General features: G+C 37.0%; 3 protein-coding genes across 4 annotated transcripts in view; 2 read left to right on the plus strand and 1 right to left on the minus strand.

Moving 5' to 3' along the window:
* Positions 1–1,167, plus strand: part of LOC106867533 (eEF1A lysine and N-terminal methyltransferase) — a 35,010-nt gene extending 33,843 nt beyond the window's left edge. For both annotated transcript variants that reach the window (XM_014912431.2, XM_014912430.2), the window contains exon 14: positions 844–1,167. In XM_014912431.2, coding sequence (XP_014767917.1) covers positions 844–1,115 — 272 coding nt within the window. In that variant the 3' untranslated portion in view covers positions 1,116–1,167. The remainder of the gene's footprint in view (positions 1–843) is intronic.
* Positions 1,168–2,394: 1,227 nt separating this feature from the next.
* LOC106867536 (DNA-directed RNA polymerase I subunit RPA43) lies at positions 2,395–9,289 on the minus strand. The gene is made up of 3 exons (XM_014912434.2): positions 9,074–9,289; positions 3,658–4,149; positions 2,395–2,619 (listed from the first exon to the last, which is right to left on the minus strand). Exons 1-3 carry the CDS (start codon positions 9,250–9,252, stop codon positions 2,565–2,567), a joined length of 726 nt encoding a protein of 241 aa, XP_014767920.1. The 5' UTR covers positions 9,253–9,289; the 3' UTR covers positions 2,395–2,564.
* A 346-nt stretch (positions 9,290–9,635) lies between these two features.
* The window catches only part of LOC106867532 (GDH/6PGL endoplasmic bifunctional protein), a 19,843-nt gene continuing 15,674 nt past the window's right edge, over positions 9,636–13,804 (plus strand). The window contains exon 1 of the mRNA XM_014912429.2: positions 9,636–11,393. Within this exon, the coding sequence (XP_014767915.1) occupies positions 10,726–11,393 (668 nt within the window). The 5' untranslated portion in view covers positions 9,636–10,725. The remainder of the gene's footprint in view (positions 11,394–13,804) is intronic.

The raw sequence follows: 13,804 nt of genomic DNA on the forward strand, positions 1-13,804 counted from the left end.
AGCATGGCTGTTCGTACACATGCGTCATACAGTCTGCTTTTTACCCTGAGTGAGAGTCCCTTTGTCGCCAGCAGACGTAAGAGCTCTCTAAACTTGGCCCAGGCTATTCTTATTCTAGCAGTTACACTTTCAGCGCACCCACCCCCACTACTAACTTGGTCACCCAGATAGCGGAAGCTATCAACTACCTCTAGTTTTTCTCCCTGGAATGAGATAGAAGTTGTTTCCTGTTTGTTTACAGTGTTTATTGCCCCTGAACATCTGCCACATACAAAGATTAACTTTGTAGTTAATCTGCCTTTGATATTGCTGCACCTCTTATGTGTCCATAGCTTGCACCGGGTACATCTTATAGAGTTACTACCTACTCCTTTACTGCATTACCATTTTAACATTCACTTTTCTCCATGTCTGCAAGGGTTCAAACATAATTCATTGAGGCAAATTTTCCATGGCCAGATGCTCTTCCTGTTTTCAAGCACAGTTATATTTCCCATGGCCAGACAAGTTTTTCAGAGAAAACTGGAAACCAACATCACTTGTGTGATGTTGATGCTCACTTACAACCATCATGATGCCAAAACAAGGCTACACAGAAACATGCACACAAACACACACTAAGCTGCTTTCAGTTTTCCATTCACAAAGTTTTGGTTAGGCCAGTGCTACAGTAGAAGACTTTTGCTCAAGGTGCTGTGCAATGGGACTTGACCCAAAACTACATGGTTGAAAAGCAGGCTTCTTAAGCACACAGTATAACCTAACTTTAATTACTCTCTTCTTTTGTTGTAACTGTTAATTTAAGCAAAATAGAATTATATTTCTAGATATGTTCTCTTTCAGGTGTCCTAGTCATAAATACACTATTGTTCAATGAGCTGATACGTAAAGAAGCTTTAAATCAAATCAAGACTGAGTTTCAGAGTATATACCAGACCAATATTGAAGTTGAAGTCAATGTAATTCTCTATGTCTTTCCTGAAACTACGAATATACAGACCACAGACTCCCGTATTCCTGCTGAATTAGTCAAGAGACTTCGACTTGTTGATAAATGTACCAGTCTAAATAGTACTGATTTAACAGAATCACTCAAACATTTATCTATTTCCTAGTATTGGCTTTTTTAGGGGATTAAATAAATAATTTTATCAATTCTTAAAATCACTTTTGTTTTTGTTTGATGTCTGTTTTTCACTATTCATGATGCCTTCCTAACACCAACCACTTTACAATCTGTACTGGGTACTTTTTTCATACCACTGCAAGAATATTGACCTCAAGAGAGGTGACTTTATGCTAGGAGGGAAGGGGCTAGAGAAGAATAGGTTACTTGCTGTGAAAGGGTTACATGGCTACTCACAATGTAGAAGGTAGCCATGTAGCCCCCTTACATTTGTATATTCTTTCAATTTCAACGTCTATTTCTCTGACTTAGATAGGGAATTGATTTTGGGGCAAGATTTTACTGCAGGATGCCTTTCCTGTCATTTACCTGTGTTTTTTTTTTTTTCGGGTATGGGATTTTTGTTCTTTTATTTTTAATACTCCACAGGTATTCAAAAGCACAGAACAACTGGTTTTATTAACAAGGAATATCTATGTTGGCACCATTATGCTTACATTGTGACAGAATATTAAAAATTTTGCACACACATACAACTGTATACATACATATACTGACCAAAGCCATGACAATACTCCTCAACTGATGTGGCAGTAATATTGAGTTGAAGGAGTTGGCTTTAGCCAAGTGATGAGAGGTTAGAGTATCTTACAGGAATAGAAATAGTAGAGGAGATATAGGACTACCCTAGTTGGAAAAGGAGAGAATACAAGGGGGTGCTGAAAAGTTCCTGGCTTTAAGGGTATCGTGAAACACCAGATTAGAGGCCCAACCTTCCCAGTTCTTTTACAAGGCTTAGAAAAACTGAAGGACCACTGCAATAAGTGTGTGAATCTGAGAGAGGAATATCATCATCATCATCGTTTAACGTCCGCTTTCCATGCTGGCATGGGTTGGACGATTTGACTCAGGTGGCTACACCAGGCTCCAATCTGATTTGGCAGAGTTTCTACAGCTGGATGCCCTTCCTAACGCCAAACACTCCGAGAGTGTAGTGGGTGCTTTTATGTGCCACCAGTATGAAGGCCAGTCAGGCGGTACTGGCGACGGCCACGCTCAAAATGGTGTATATTACGTGCCACCTGCACAGGAGCCAGTCCAGCGGCACTGGCAGCAACCTCGCTCGAATGACTTTTCACGTGCCAATTGAATAAAATCATAATTAATTGATCCTCCTGTATTTTCCTTTACCCAAAGCCAGGAACTTTTCAGTACCTCCTCGTATGCAAAGGTACTTCTTATTTCTTAATGACTACAATGACTAAATATTTAGAAAATATAAAATTTATTTTCTTCCTAAAGATGAAGTGATATCAGTTTTTTAATGTGATGTGGGTCTGTAGTATCAATGTGAATGTTGAAAGGCTGTTTGACGTGTTCACCACAATAAACAATTTGTTTGGTGTTGAAGCGGTTTTCAAATCAATGAAAGATCAAATCAGTTATCTTCATCCACTTTTTTCTTTTTCTTCTTTTTTTTCTTCACAGGAGAACTGAAAAATAAAATAAAAATAACAAATCTAAAATTAGTTGCTGAAAATTTAAAGAGATCTAAATTATAGCTTTCAATAATTATTATTTGATAATTCTGTTTTATAAGAACTACAGAAATAAGATATTTGTCAAATAATCCTGTGATGTACACATCAGGAATTAAAGTTTATCTGTTCACTTCATTTGTGATCATGGAAATTCTGATTGTATGACTAAATAATATAATGGCTGTCATCTGATAGGACAGATACATTATAATGTCAGCCTACTTGAGAGGTGTACAAGTGAGCTGAGAGAGGGGCTGCAAATTAATGGCATCAGTTAATGTATGCAGGAAGAAATGACTGCCTTGGTATGCAGATGTAACATGAATGAACAAGGAGCGGTACATGTGGTTTGTCAATTTACCTGTAGAAGACGTGAAGTCAGATCTCTGGATATTGGACTTCGCAGTTAGATGAAACATGACTGAAGACAAGCAGTAACATGCTGTGTAGTAACTCCTCTAACCAATGCCATATTAGAAAATGATGACAATAGATTGGTAAGAAACTCACAAGAGTAGGTCTTCAGAGAAGAAACACCCAACTCATACAAGTGTTTCAGTCCTTAACTTCTTACATTCTAATGCCACTTGGATATCAGACTTGAGCATTTAAACCATATTGGAGATTTCATCAAGTTCTAACTCCTCTCCTGTCTGAGACTACTCTTGGTCCTAAGATACAAACTTCCAATTTGAAAATGAATCAAATTAAAACCTTCTACCAAAACTTCAAGTTAATTTATGTTCCAAACACCAGCTTAATTATTTTGAATGTGGGTACAAGACCAGAAATGCCACTAAGCATTTTGCCTGATGTACTAATGATTCTGCCAGCTCACCATGACAAAGTTATTTTACTGAAGTTTTCATTGCTTTCAAAATTAACTGAAACAAAGGTAGCGCATTTCAATAAAATTTGGAAACAAAAGGATTAAACACACATTCACATTCATATGACAAAATTCATAAGCAAATAAAATTACTATCTTACCTGCTGTCATTGATAACATCAAGTGTGTGGCCATTTATTTCATGGTTTTCGATTTTTAACTTCTCACTGTCAGGACATACATCTTCAGATTCTACATCCCTATGTCTTTTCTTTGCCTTTTTATCTTGTTTTACAAGAGAGTTTGTTTCAATCCTTCTAATTAGTTTACCTTTCATGGAGAATAATTTAGGAGTTGAGTGTAAATCCGTAACTGTGAACTCTATCAAATTACTAACTCTAAATGCATTAATGTTCCACGTAGCGTCATCACTAGATTTAATCACAGTAGCATTGAATAGTTCATGCACAACACACACTACGTGGCTGGCATAAATCTCTTTGATGACACCCGTTAAAGTACTTCCAATTTTTGGCTGGAACAGAATGTAACTAATTTTCATCTTAAAATAAATAAAAGGTCGATCTCCTTGTATTCTTCCTTCAGAACTAAGCAATTTCAGGTCTTTATAAGCCAAAATTACTCCATTCAAACTGAAAAAATCAAATATTAAAATTAAATTGAGATATTAGTATAATTATTATAATAATAATAATGATGATGAGAAAGTCAATATGAGAGATACAGCAAAGTACCAGGACCTTGCCATTGAGTTACAGAGGTTATGGAAAGTGCAGGTAAAATATATTCCCGTAGTTATAGGTGCACTAGGAACAATCCCTTAAAGATTTGAACAGATGGAGATGAAATAGGCATAAAACTTAGTTTAGGGCAGCTCTAGAAAACAGTGTTATTAGGGACAGATAGAATACTTAGGAAGGTTCTAAGCATCTAAGGTTACATGTTGTAGCCTTATGTTAGGAGGTTCTTTTTTTTTCCAACAGTTTAATCTGTAGTGCATATATGAAATAATAATAATAATAGAGATTTGAGAAGACTTGTTAACAAACCTCAAGAAAACATCCTAGGTAACTAAAACCCTTTAACATTTAAACTGGCCATATTCAGCTCAAATAATCTACCCATTTTATGTTCAAAACGACCAGATCTAGCCTTTCACACCTACCCTACAATGTCATAAAAATAAACAATTACATCATAGCAATCTCAAAGCTATGAAATAATGCATGATTAATTCAAAACAATATGAATAAATAAGCATTATATTTGATAGAGTAATCTGAATGCTAAAGGATTAAGAGAATATTAATTCTTTCTACTATAAGCACAAGGCCTGAAATGTGGAGGCATGGAGCTAGTTGATTACATCAACCCCAGTGCTTAACTGCTACCAATCTTATTTTACTGACACCAAAAGGATGAAAGGTAAATTTGACCTCGGTAGGATTTGAACTCAGAACATAAAGAGCTAGAACAAATACCACAATTCTCCAACACTCCATCAATTCTACCATTACCATGGAAGTATGCAATGAAGAGGACATTAGGACAGTTTACAGTTTGTTGAGAGGTTTACATAAAAATACTGTACGGGAAACTTAGATAAAAATTATATATTATATACAAAGCGAAATCGTGATGGCACCTGTGCCCAGCGTAGCCTTCCTGGCACGTGTAAAGACATTCGAGCGAGATCGTTGCCAGTGCCGCTGGACTGGCTCCTGTGCAGGTGGCACGTAAAATACACCATTTTGAGTGTGGCCGTTGCCAGTACCTCCTGACTGGCCTTTGTGCTGGTGGCACATAAAAGCACCCACTACATTCTCGGAGTGGTTGGCATTAGGAAGGGCATTCAGCTGTAGAAACTCTGCCAAATCAGATTGGAGCCTGGTGTAGCCATCAGGTTCACCAGTCCTCAGTCAAATTGTCCAACCCATGCTAGCATGGAAAGCGGACGTTAAATGATGATGATGATACAAAATATATGAATACCTGGATGATGCAGTCCTAAGTAGGGCCAATCAAAGAACCCCACAAATCCAAGATCACTCACGCTTCTAAGGACACAATCCCTCCCTCAATCTACAGGCACATGCTTAGAGTAATTCAATTCACTCAAACCATTTTTGTGTCATTCACCTTTTAACAAATTTACTGAGGCAAATGCACTTTGCTCTCCATCCTCATTTTTCTTAATGAAGTGGAATTTAAGTTGATGAGGGCTTCACTGAAGAGGAAAGTGTCTGCTACCACATAACCACTTTCACCATAGCCACCAGACAGAGGAACACTGCCTGCCTCGCTGAAGATGGTGAGACAATCTACATGATGAGCTTGACTAACAGTCAGATCCATCCTACACAGTCAGATCCATCCTCTTACAAGTTAGCAATAATAATAGTAATAATAATAACACTAATATTAGATATTTCTTTTTCATTTTCAAATCAGTTTTTGTTGAAATTTCCATATAAGTGCAGGTATGGCTGTGTAATAAGCAGTTTGCCTCCCAACCACATTGTTCTGGGCTCACTCCCACTGTGTGGCACCTTGGGCAAGTGCCTTCTACTATAGCCTTGTGAGTGGGTTTGGTTGACAGAAACTGAAAGAAGCCTGTTATATGTGTATGTGTGTGTCATTGTCCCCCACCACTGCTTGACAACTGGTGTTGGTGTGTTTACATCCTTGTAACTTAGTAGCTCAGCAAAAGAGAATGATACCATAAGTACCAGGCTTAAAAAGAAGATAAGTACTGGGGTTGATTAGCTCAACTAAAATTCTTCAAGGTGGTGCCCTACAGTCAAATATCTGAAACATGTTAGATATGTAGCGAAATCGTGATGGCACCTGTACCAGTAAATCACTAAGAGCACCGTCCGAGCGTGATCATTGCCAGAGCACCAGCTGTCTGGCTTTCGTGCCGGTGGCACGTAAATAGCACCATTTGAGCATGACCGTTACCAACGTCGCCTTCCTGGCACTTGTGTCAGTGGCACGTGAAAAGACATTCGAGCGAGTTCGTTGCTAGTACCGCTGGACTGGCTCCTGTCCAGGTGGCACGTAAAATACACCATTTCGAGCGTGGCCGTTGCCAGTACCTCCTGACTGGCCTTCGTGCCAGTGGCACATAAAAGCACCCACTACACTCTCGGAGTGGTTGGCGTTAGGAAGGGCATCCAGCTGTAGAAACTCTGCCAAATCAGATTGGAGCCTGGTGTAGCCATCTGGTTCACCAGTCTTCAGTCAAATCGTCCAACCCATGCTAGCATGGAAAGCGGACGTTAAACGATGATGATGATGATCTGGCTCTTGTTTACCAAGAGAATAACTTTAATAGGTACCCTGCTCTATGATCTGATGGTTACTAAAGAAGCTTGCAGTAGATAAATGGCTTGCGAAAGCTAACAAGCTAATGTACAGAGGTGCGGTTAGCAAGGTAAGTGTTAGTGATAGGTCTGGTGATGAATCTAGTGTGAAGGTAGGGGTGAACCAGAAAATAGTCCTCAGTCTCCTTTTGTTCCTCAAAACAATTCAAGAAGAGTTTAAGACCAGTTATCCACAGAAATTTCCATATGCTAACAATCTAGATATACAGGTTGGCCAAAAGTCACCTGACAGTAACTCAATACCATTTAATTCTAAGATTTATTTATGTTTAACAAATGAATGAATTTAATAAAAGCATCTAAATATGAAATATGATGAAAATTATTCAAACTGAAGTCCTTGAGCGACACGGTTTTCCATTCGAGTCAATACAGAATTACAGATAGTATTTATGGAATTTTGATTTATACACTCTCTGAGTGGTTGGCGTTAGGAAGGGCATCCAGCTGTAGAAACTCTGCCAAATTAGACTGGAGCCTGGTGTTGCCATCCGGTTTCACCAGTCCTCAGTCAAATCGTCCAACCCATGCTAGCATGGAAAGCGGACGTTAAACGATGATGATGATGTCGAGTGACTTTTGGTCAACCTTGTATCTGAAGTTGAATAAAAGAAATTTAGCAAAAGCCAAATTCTTAGTAAATACAAGAGAAGACAGAACCCTGCTACTATCAGGGAAACGACTATGTTCGATATGAAGAAAATAAGTAGAAATTCCGGCACTATCATGCTATTAGCTGTCAGAAGTGAAAGTGTTCACTGCTAGTGAAGTATCTGTCTGTCTGCCTGCCTGTTGCTGGCCTGTCGATTCTTTGGCTACTGACAGCTAATACCATGACTGGCCGGAGCGAGCTATATGTCTGTCTGTCTCTCTCTCTCTCTCTCTCTATCTATCTATTACTCGAAAGTTATTGGAACAAATTTGACACCTATATCCATGCGTTTGAAAACACAACACAGAGTATAAGGGTACTCGCGTCCGCGCTAGCTAGTCGCGAGTGGTCGATCCTATTATTTTTAAACTTCAAACTTCATTTGTTTTCTATTTTGATAAATTCTCTCTGTTGAAAATTATATTTTTATATTTTAAATAATTTGCAATTTCAGGAAATATGTTTTTATATTAAATTTGTGTTTTCTACTCACGACTAGCTAGCGCGGACGCGCGAACTTTCGAGTAATAGATAGATAGAGAGAGAGACAGACAGACAGACATATAGCTCGCTCCGGCCAGTCATGGTATTAGCTGTCAGTAGCCAAAGAATCGACAGGCCAGCAACAGGCAGGCAGGCAGACAGACAGATACTTCACTAGCAGTGAGCACTTTCACTTCTGACAGCTAATAGCATGACAGTGCCGAAATTCCTTATAGTGTATCCGGTGTAAACACAAGAATTTTACTGATTACAGGCAGATTAACGGAAAATGTAGACGACACATGTGTACGTGGCAGGTGTCACAGAAACCAAACATTAAGAGCACGCGAAATAGATAACTGCTGTGCCAATGATGCCAACTAATGCAGAAACATGTTTATAATATTGTCCTCTCATTCCAAATACACTACGTTTTAAAGACAAGATGATCAAGACTTGATTACCTTTGATCACAGGCTTACTGGAACAGTGATAACCTAGGGTCAAACATCAATAACAATACTAGATCTTGTAGTCTCTGATACTCTATGTCTGAATCTGAATAGAGGCTGTGATGGTCACGGTTAGAATAACTTTGATTATGGGTTTGCTCTATCAAGTTGGATAACGTAACCTTTGATTCACTGTTTGGCTAAAAGATGTGACAGTCACGACTGGAACACCTTAACTCATTGGTCTACCCTATCAAGACTGACCTGGAGAAAAAGAAATAAACGTCAGAATGTAGTCCTCGGCGTAGTACGTTTCAATAAAAGACGTGACAGTCACGGAAGGAAGATCTTTGTTTACAAATTTACTTCATCACGATTCGCCTAGTGTTAAAACCCCATCAGATCTCTGTGATGAAAAAAAAAACTAATAATCAGAAACAAGTCATAAAACAAGGTACTTATAATCTCGAACAGCTTCGTGTCTAATAATTAAAAATGATGTGGAGTACATAAGACTTAAAACTGCTTCAACAGAATAGGAAGAAATCGACAAAATACATGTGCTCGATTTCTGAATACATACCGATGAGAAAATGTGTTGATTTCAGTATTCAAACGAAATCGAATACCTTCGTTCAACTTTCCAATAAAAGCAGGCGGAATAGCTATTTCTTCTTCGCTGTCTTCTTGTATACATAGTGACGCTGGATCATCTAAAAGTAATTTAGCTTTTTCAATACCTAACGCTAAATTATTAAACATGCTGGATTACAAAACGGAAGTAACTGTTTGAAATTATAGGAGAGCAGTAAATATGCTTGGCGACAAGGCTCAACAGTTAAAGATGTTATACTTGGTATATTTTACTTTTACGTTGTTGAAAATATTCAATAATACTGAAAATATTCAAGAAATAAAACATAAAATCAGAAAGAATGGCACTACTTATTAATTTGATGCTAGCCATAATGTTTTAATAAATGTGAAAATTCTATTTTTGTCCCTTTGAAAAGTGGTAGGGTTAAGTTACACATTTTAAGTAAAATAGACTATAGTTTTAGATTATGGTTATAAAAATCACAGGCATGTATAGATATATGTTTTGAGTGTGTGTAGAATTACATATCAGTATGAAAATGTATGAAGTTATATTATATTATATATTACATATATATTTTATACATTGTGTGATAAAAGTGTGTGGAGGTATATTTGCTGCTGAATACTTCCAGTGGAGCAGACAGTATGATTATAACGACAGCTGACGTATATATATTTCCTTTACACATGTCTATAGAAACAGGGGACATTAGATAAGTTGCTGCTCTTTTATTTTTGCAATATCCATTTCATTTATTTTTGGCTATAAAATTGCTGCATATCACAATATGTAAACAAAGGAAAGAATAAAATTTTACATTGGAGGGCAGGATATTGAAGACCCCTCTTGTTTTTATTATAACTGAAACACGAAAACTCACGGCAAAAATGATTATTATAAAAATTATTCAAAACCCAAGCCCTAATTAAAAGAGAGAAACAAATTGGAAAATCACTGCTTTACACCGGACCGGATTCACTGAACTAATTGGGATTATTTTTTACCGAGAATTAAATATTTCGACAAAGTGAATTTTTATTTTATTTCAATTTCATGTTTTTCCCCTAAGCTTATATATTATTGTATATGCATAACATGTGGAGAGCATACGCCACTGAAGGAAATACCGGTGTATGTTATTGTTGACATTGTAAATTTCACAGTAAAGACTTTTTGCAGTCTGCTAGATGGACGATGTCTATCAAGTAATTTGTTATAAAACTTATCCGCTGTGTATTAAAGTAATTTACACACATACATACACGCATGCATACTTGTAAATATATATGGAACAAACAAACGTGATGTTGAAAAGACGAAGGCATTAACCGAACGCATTAGTTTTTTTTTTTTTTAATGTCTATTTTATGAAATGCTCCCAATTTTACCTCTAAATTATTTATGAGGAAAAAATCAATGAAACTATCATCTTATTTGATATCATTTCCATCTAAAGATTTCTCTCTCACCGGTTCTGCCCATTGTATAATACACTGTATCCTTGAAAAACAATATTATATTGTTAAAGTGGTGTGTTCACTGTATTAATTTCAAAATCCAATCCTTCAACGAAGTGGTTTGTTTTTAATATTGATGTTTTTTTGTACAGAGGATATCATTTAGGTCTTCAAGAAATGTTACTTAATATGAATTCTTGCCAGAACTTTCTGGCTGTAATATTCTTTTTATGCATCCTTCAAGCCGTGTCTACCAATCAGTTTATCAGTGTTGTTTTGGTTGGTGCTACCGGAGATCTAGCTAAGAAATACCTATGGCATAGCATGTTTGAAACCTATAGAAACGGAATCGAAAATAAAGGTCCCTATTTTCTGTTCTTTGGGGGTGCGAGAGCAAATAGAACTTTTGGCGAAGACACTCTCATGAAAATAATTGACCGTTCTGTTACTTGTTACAATATGCAATGTGAAAGTCATAAGAGACGATTTATAACAGTTGTTAGGTATGTCCAGCTGAAAGTCGAAGAAGATTATGAAAATTTAGCCCATCAAATGGCCCTTGACGAAGAAAGTCATTCCCCAGATAATCCCATTGCTGGTCGTATTTTTTATTTATCAACTCCGCCAGCCACATATGTGAAAACAGCTCAGCTTTTGCACAAACACTGTCGATCACATGTGGCTAACAGTTGGATACGATTAGTTCTGGAGAAACCCTTTGGCAACGATCGTAAAACTTCAGAAGCCTTAGCCTCGTCTCTTGAACAGTGGTACTCAGAGGAAGAAATCTACAGGGTTGACCATTACTTGCAGAAGCCTGTTGTTAAACAAATTCTACCATTCAGGTAAGTGGTGATATTTTTAGTAAAATAATACCGAGCTGAACTGATAGGAATAATAGTGTGCTGAATTAAATAAGAACTTAAACATTTGTGCATCTATGTTTATTTATCTCACCAACTCCACTCTGATTACTATAAACCACACTTGTACAAAGCGAATAACTATGTAGGTCTTCTACAGCAAGATACCTGTTCTGGCTCATTCCTTTAACAACCCCTTGTTTTCTAGCATAAAGTTGCTTCCTTCTCTATCATAGCCCTACTGAGTAGAAAGGGATCTTAGTCATGCAAGCTACAGAATAATCTTACTAGTGCTAATGCCACGAAAAAGCACTTGGTACATAAAGTGTTGGCATTAGGAAGGGCATCCAACCATAGAAACCATGCCAAAGCAGACATTAAAGCATAACACAGTCCTCCAACCCATTGGATGCTGTCAAAATATTCCAGAATGGAAGACAGATATTAAATGATGATGATAATGTCCTAGGTTTAAATCCATTCATGGTGCCTTGTAGTGGGACAACCCAAAACCATGTGAGTGGAAATCAAACTTCTCAACTACATTTCATATAAGAAAAAAACAACCAGAAGTCACTCAACAGCAAAATCCAATACATACTGTTACACACACACACATACACACACATATCAATGGTCCACATTCTTCAGATAGTCAAGACTGTATCACTTACTTTCCATTTCCTTTCAGGATCAAGAAGTAGTTTGACATTGAACTGTTGTTCTTTTATCTCTTTACAAAATGTTTGCCTAATGCTATCCTGCAAAGTGCCTTTTAAATGTTTAGGATTGGTCACAAGCACATACATTCCAGGTTATGGTCAAGAATAATGGAAACTGGCTATCTGCTAAACAAATTCCATATTAAACACTATACAGTAATCCCTCGCCATATTGCAGTTCACCTATTGCAGCTTATTACTTAAACTTACATTGATTCCTCCATGGTGTTGTTTTGCATTTATAATAAAATGAATATGTACAAATTATAAAAATAATTTTTAAAAAATACAGTACAGTACTGTTTCTACTTCACAGATATTCACCTACTGTGGGGGGTTTTGGAACATAATACCTGTGATAGTCAAGGGATTACTGTATACAATATTCTTTCACTGAAATTTATTCTTCCACTACTTTCTTCCTGCCCACATTTTCCCCTCTAATTACTCTCAATCTTCAACTATTTCTACTGAACCATTAACTACATAGAACCTGAACCTCCACAGTTATCTCTATCTTCCAGTTGTGGAAAATTCACAAATTTTACTGCTACTGAACCACCTATTCCCCACACTAACATGATATGCCATAACAACATATTACATGAAATACCAGTGACAATAGTATTTTCCTTATCACTCTTCCACTGCCAGCTCTATAATGTCTTTATACTAATAAAACTGTTTCAACACCCCTAAACGTCTGCTTTCCATGCTGGCATGAGTTAGACATTTTGACCGGAACTGGCAAGCCAGAGAGCTGCATCAGGTTTTAGTCTGATTTAGTTTGATTTCTACAGTTGGATGCCCTTCCTAATGCCAACTACTTCACAGTGTGCCAGGTGTTTTTAATGTAGCTTCAGCAAGAGCAATATTACACAGTGCTGGCACAAGTGCTTTTTACATGGCACAGGACTATTGCAGGCCACTCCTCTTCATCAAGGGAGGTGACCTCAACAGGACAGGTCTTCTGGAGTACACCAAGGTGCTAGATATCTAGGTCCTTTGTCATCTCCTCCAAAAAGTTCAGTGTCCTGAGGTCATATTTTGGTACTTTATGCTATGTCTTCCTTTCATAAAGTAAGGTGAGTTTGTGTGTGAATGAAGTTGAGGAACTTCATTCACAGCCTTTTAATACACACCTTATATTTCTTCAAAAAAGTCAGAACTCAGAGCTCCCCACTTCCAAGCATACAAATTGATCTTATTTTATCAATTGTTTTTTTTTATATATATCTTATAAAATTTTATCAACTGTTTTAAAAATTCCATTGACTATTAATCTTCTTTATTTTTTTGACAACACAGACTATCACAAGTTTTTATAAATATCTTGCTTTTTTTTCATCCCTTTTGCAATTTATAATTTCAGCAGATTTAAAGTTTTACTCATGACCATTCATTTACACCCCTTTCTTTCTCTATACATACACATACCTTTCATCTTCTACCTATTTTAGTCATTTGACTGCAGCCGTGCTGGGGCACCACCTTGAAGTGTTATAGTCAAGCAAATGAACTTCTGGACCTTTTTTTTTTTTTTGAGGCCTGATATTTATTCTATTCGTGACTTTTGTCTAGCAGCTAAGTTACTAGAATATAAACATATCAATACCAGTTGTCAAGCAGTGGTAGGGGAAAAACACACAGACATATATATATATACATATA

Source organism: Octopus bimaculoides, chromosome 5 (assembly GCF_001194135.2).
Source record: "Octopus bimaculoides isolate UCB-OBI-ISO-001 chromosome 5, ASM119413v2, whole genome shotgun sequence".
In the NCBI taxonomy this organism is placed as follows: Eukaryota; Metazoa; Mollusca; class Cephalopoda; order Octopoda; family Octopodidae; genus Octopus; species Octopus bimaculoides.

What these genes read in the sequence shown, in the direction of transcription:
- LOC106867536 (XM_014912434.2), bottom strand. Translation starts at nt 9,252, where the DNA reads ATGTTTAATAATTTAGCGTTAGGTATTGAAAAAGCTAAATTACTTTTA. An exon ending in ATCAACACATTTTCTCATCG is followed by an intron (nt 4,150 to 9,073) that starts GTATGTATTCAG and finishes TGATTTTTTCAG; the next exon opens with TTTGAATGGAGTAATTTTGG. An exon ending in GATGTTATCAATGACAGCAG is followed by an intron (nt 2,620 to 3,657) that starts GTAAGATAGTAA and finishes TTTATTTTTCAG; the next exon opens with TTCTCCTGTGAAGAAAAAAA.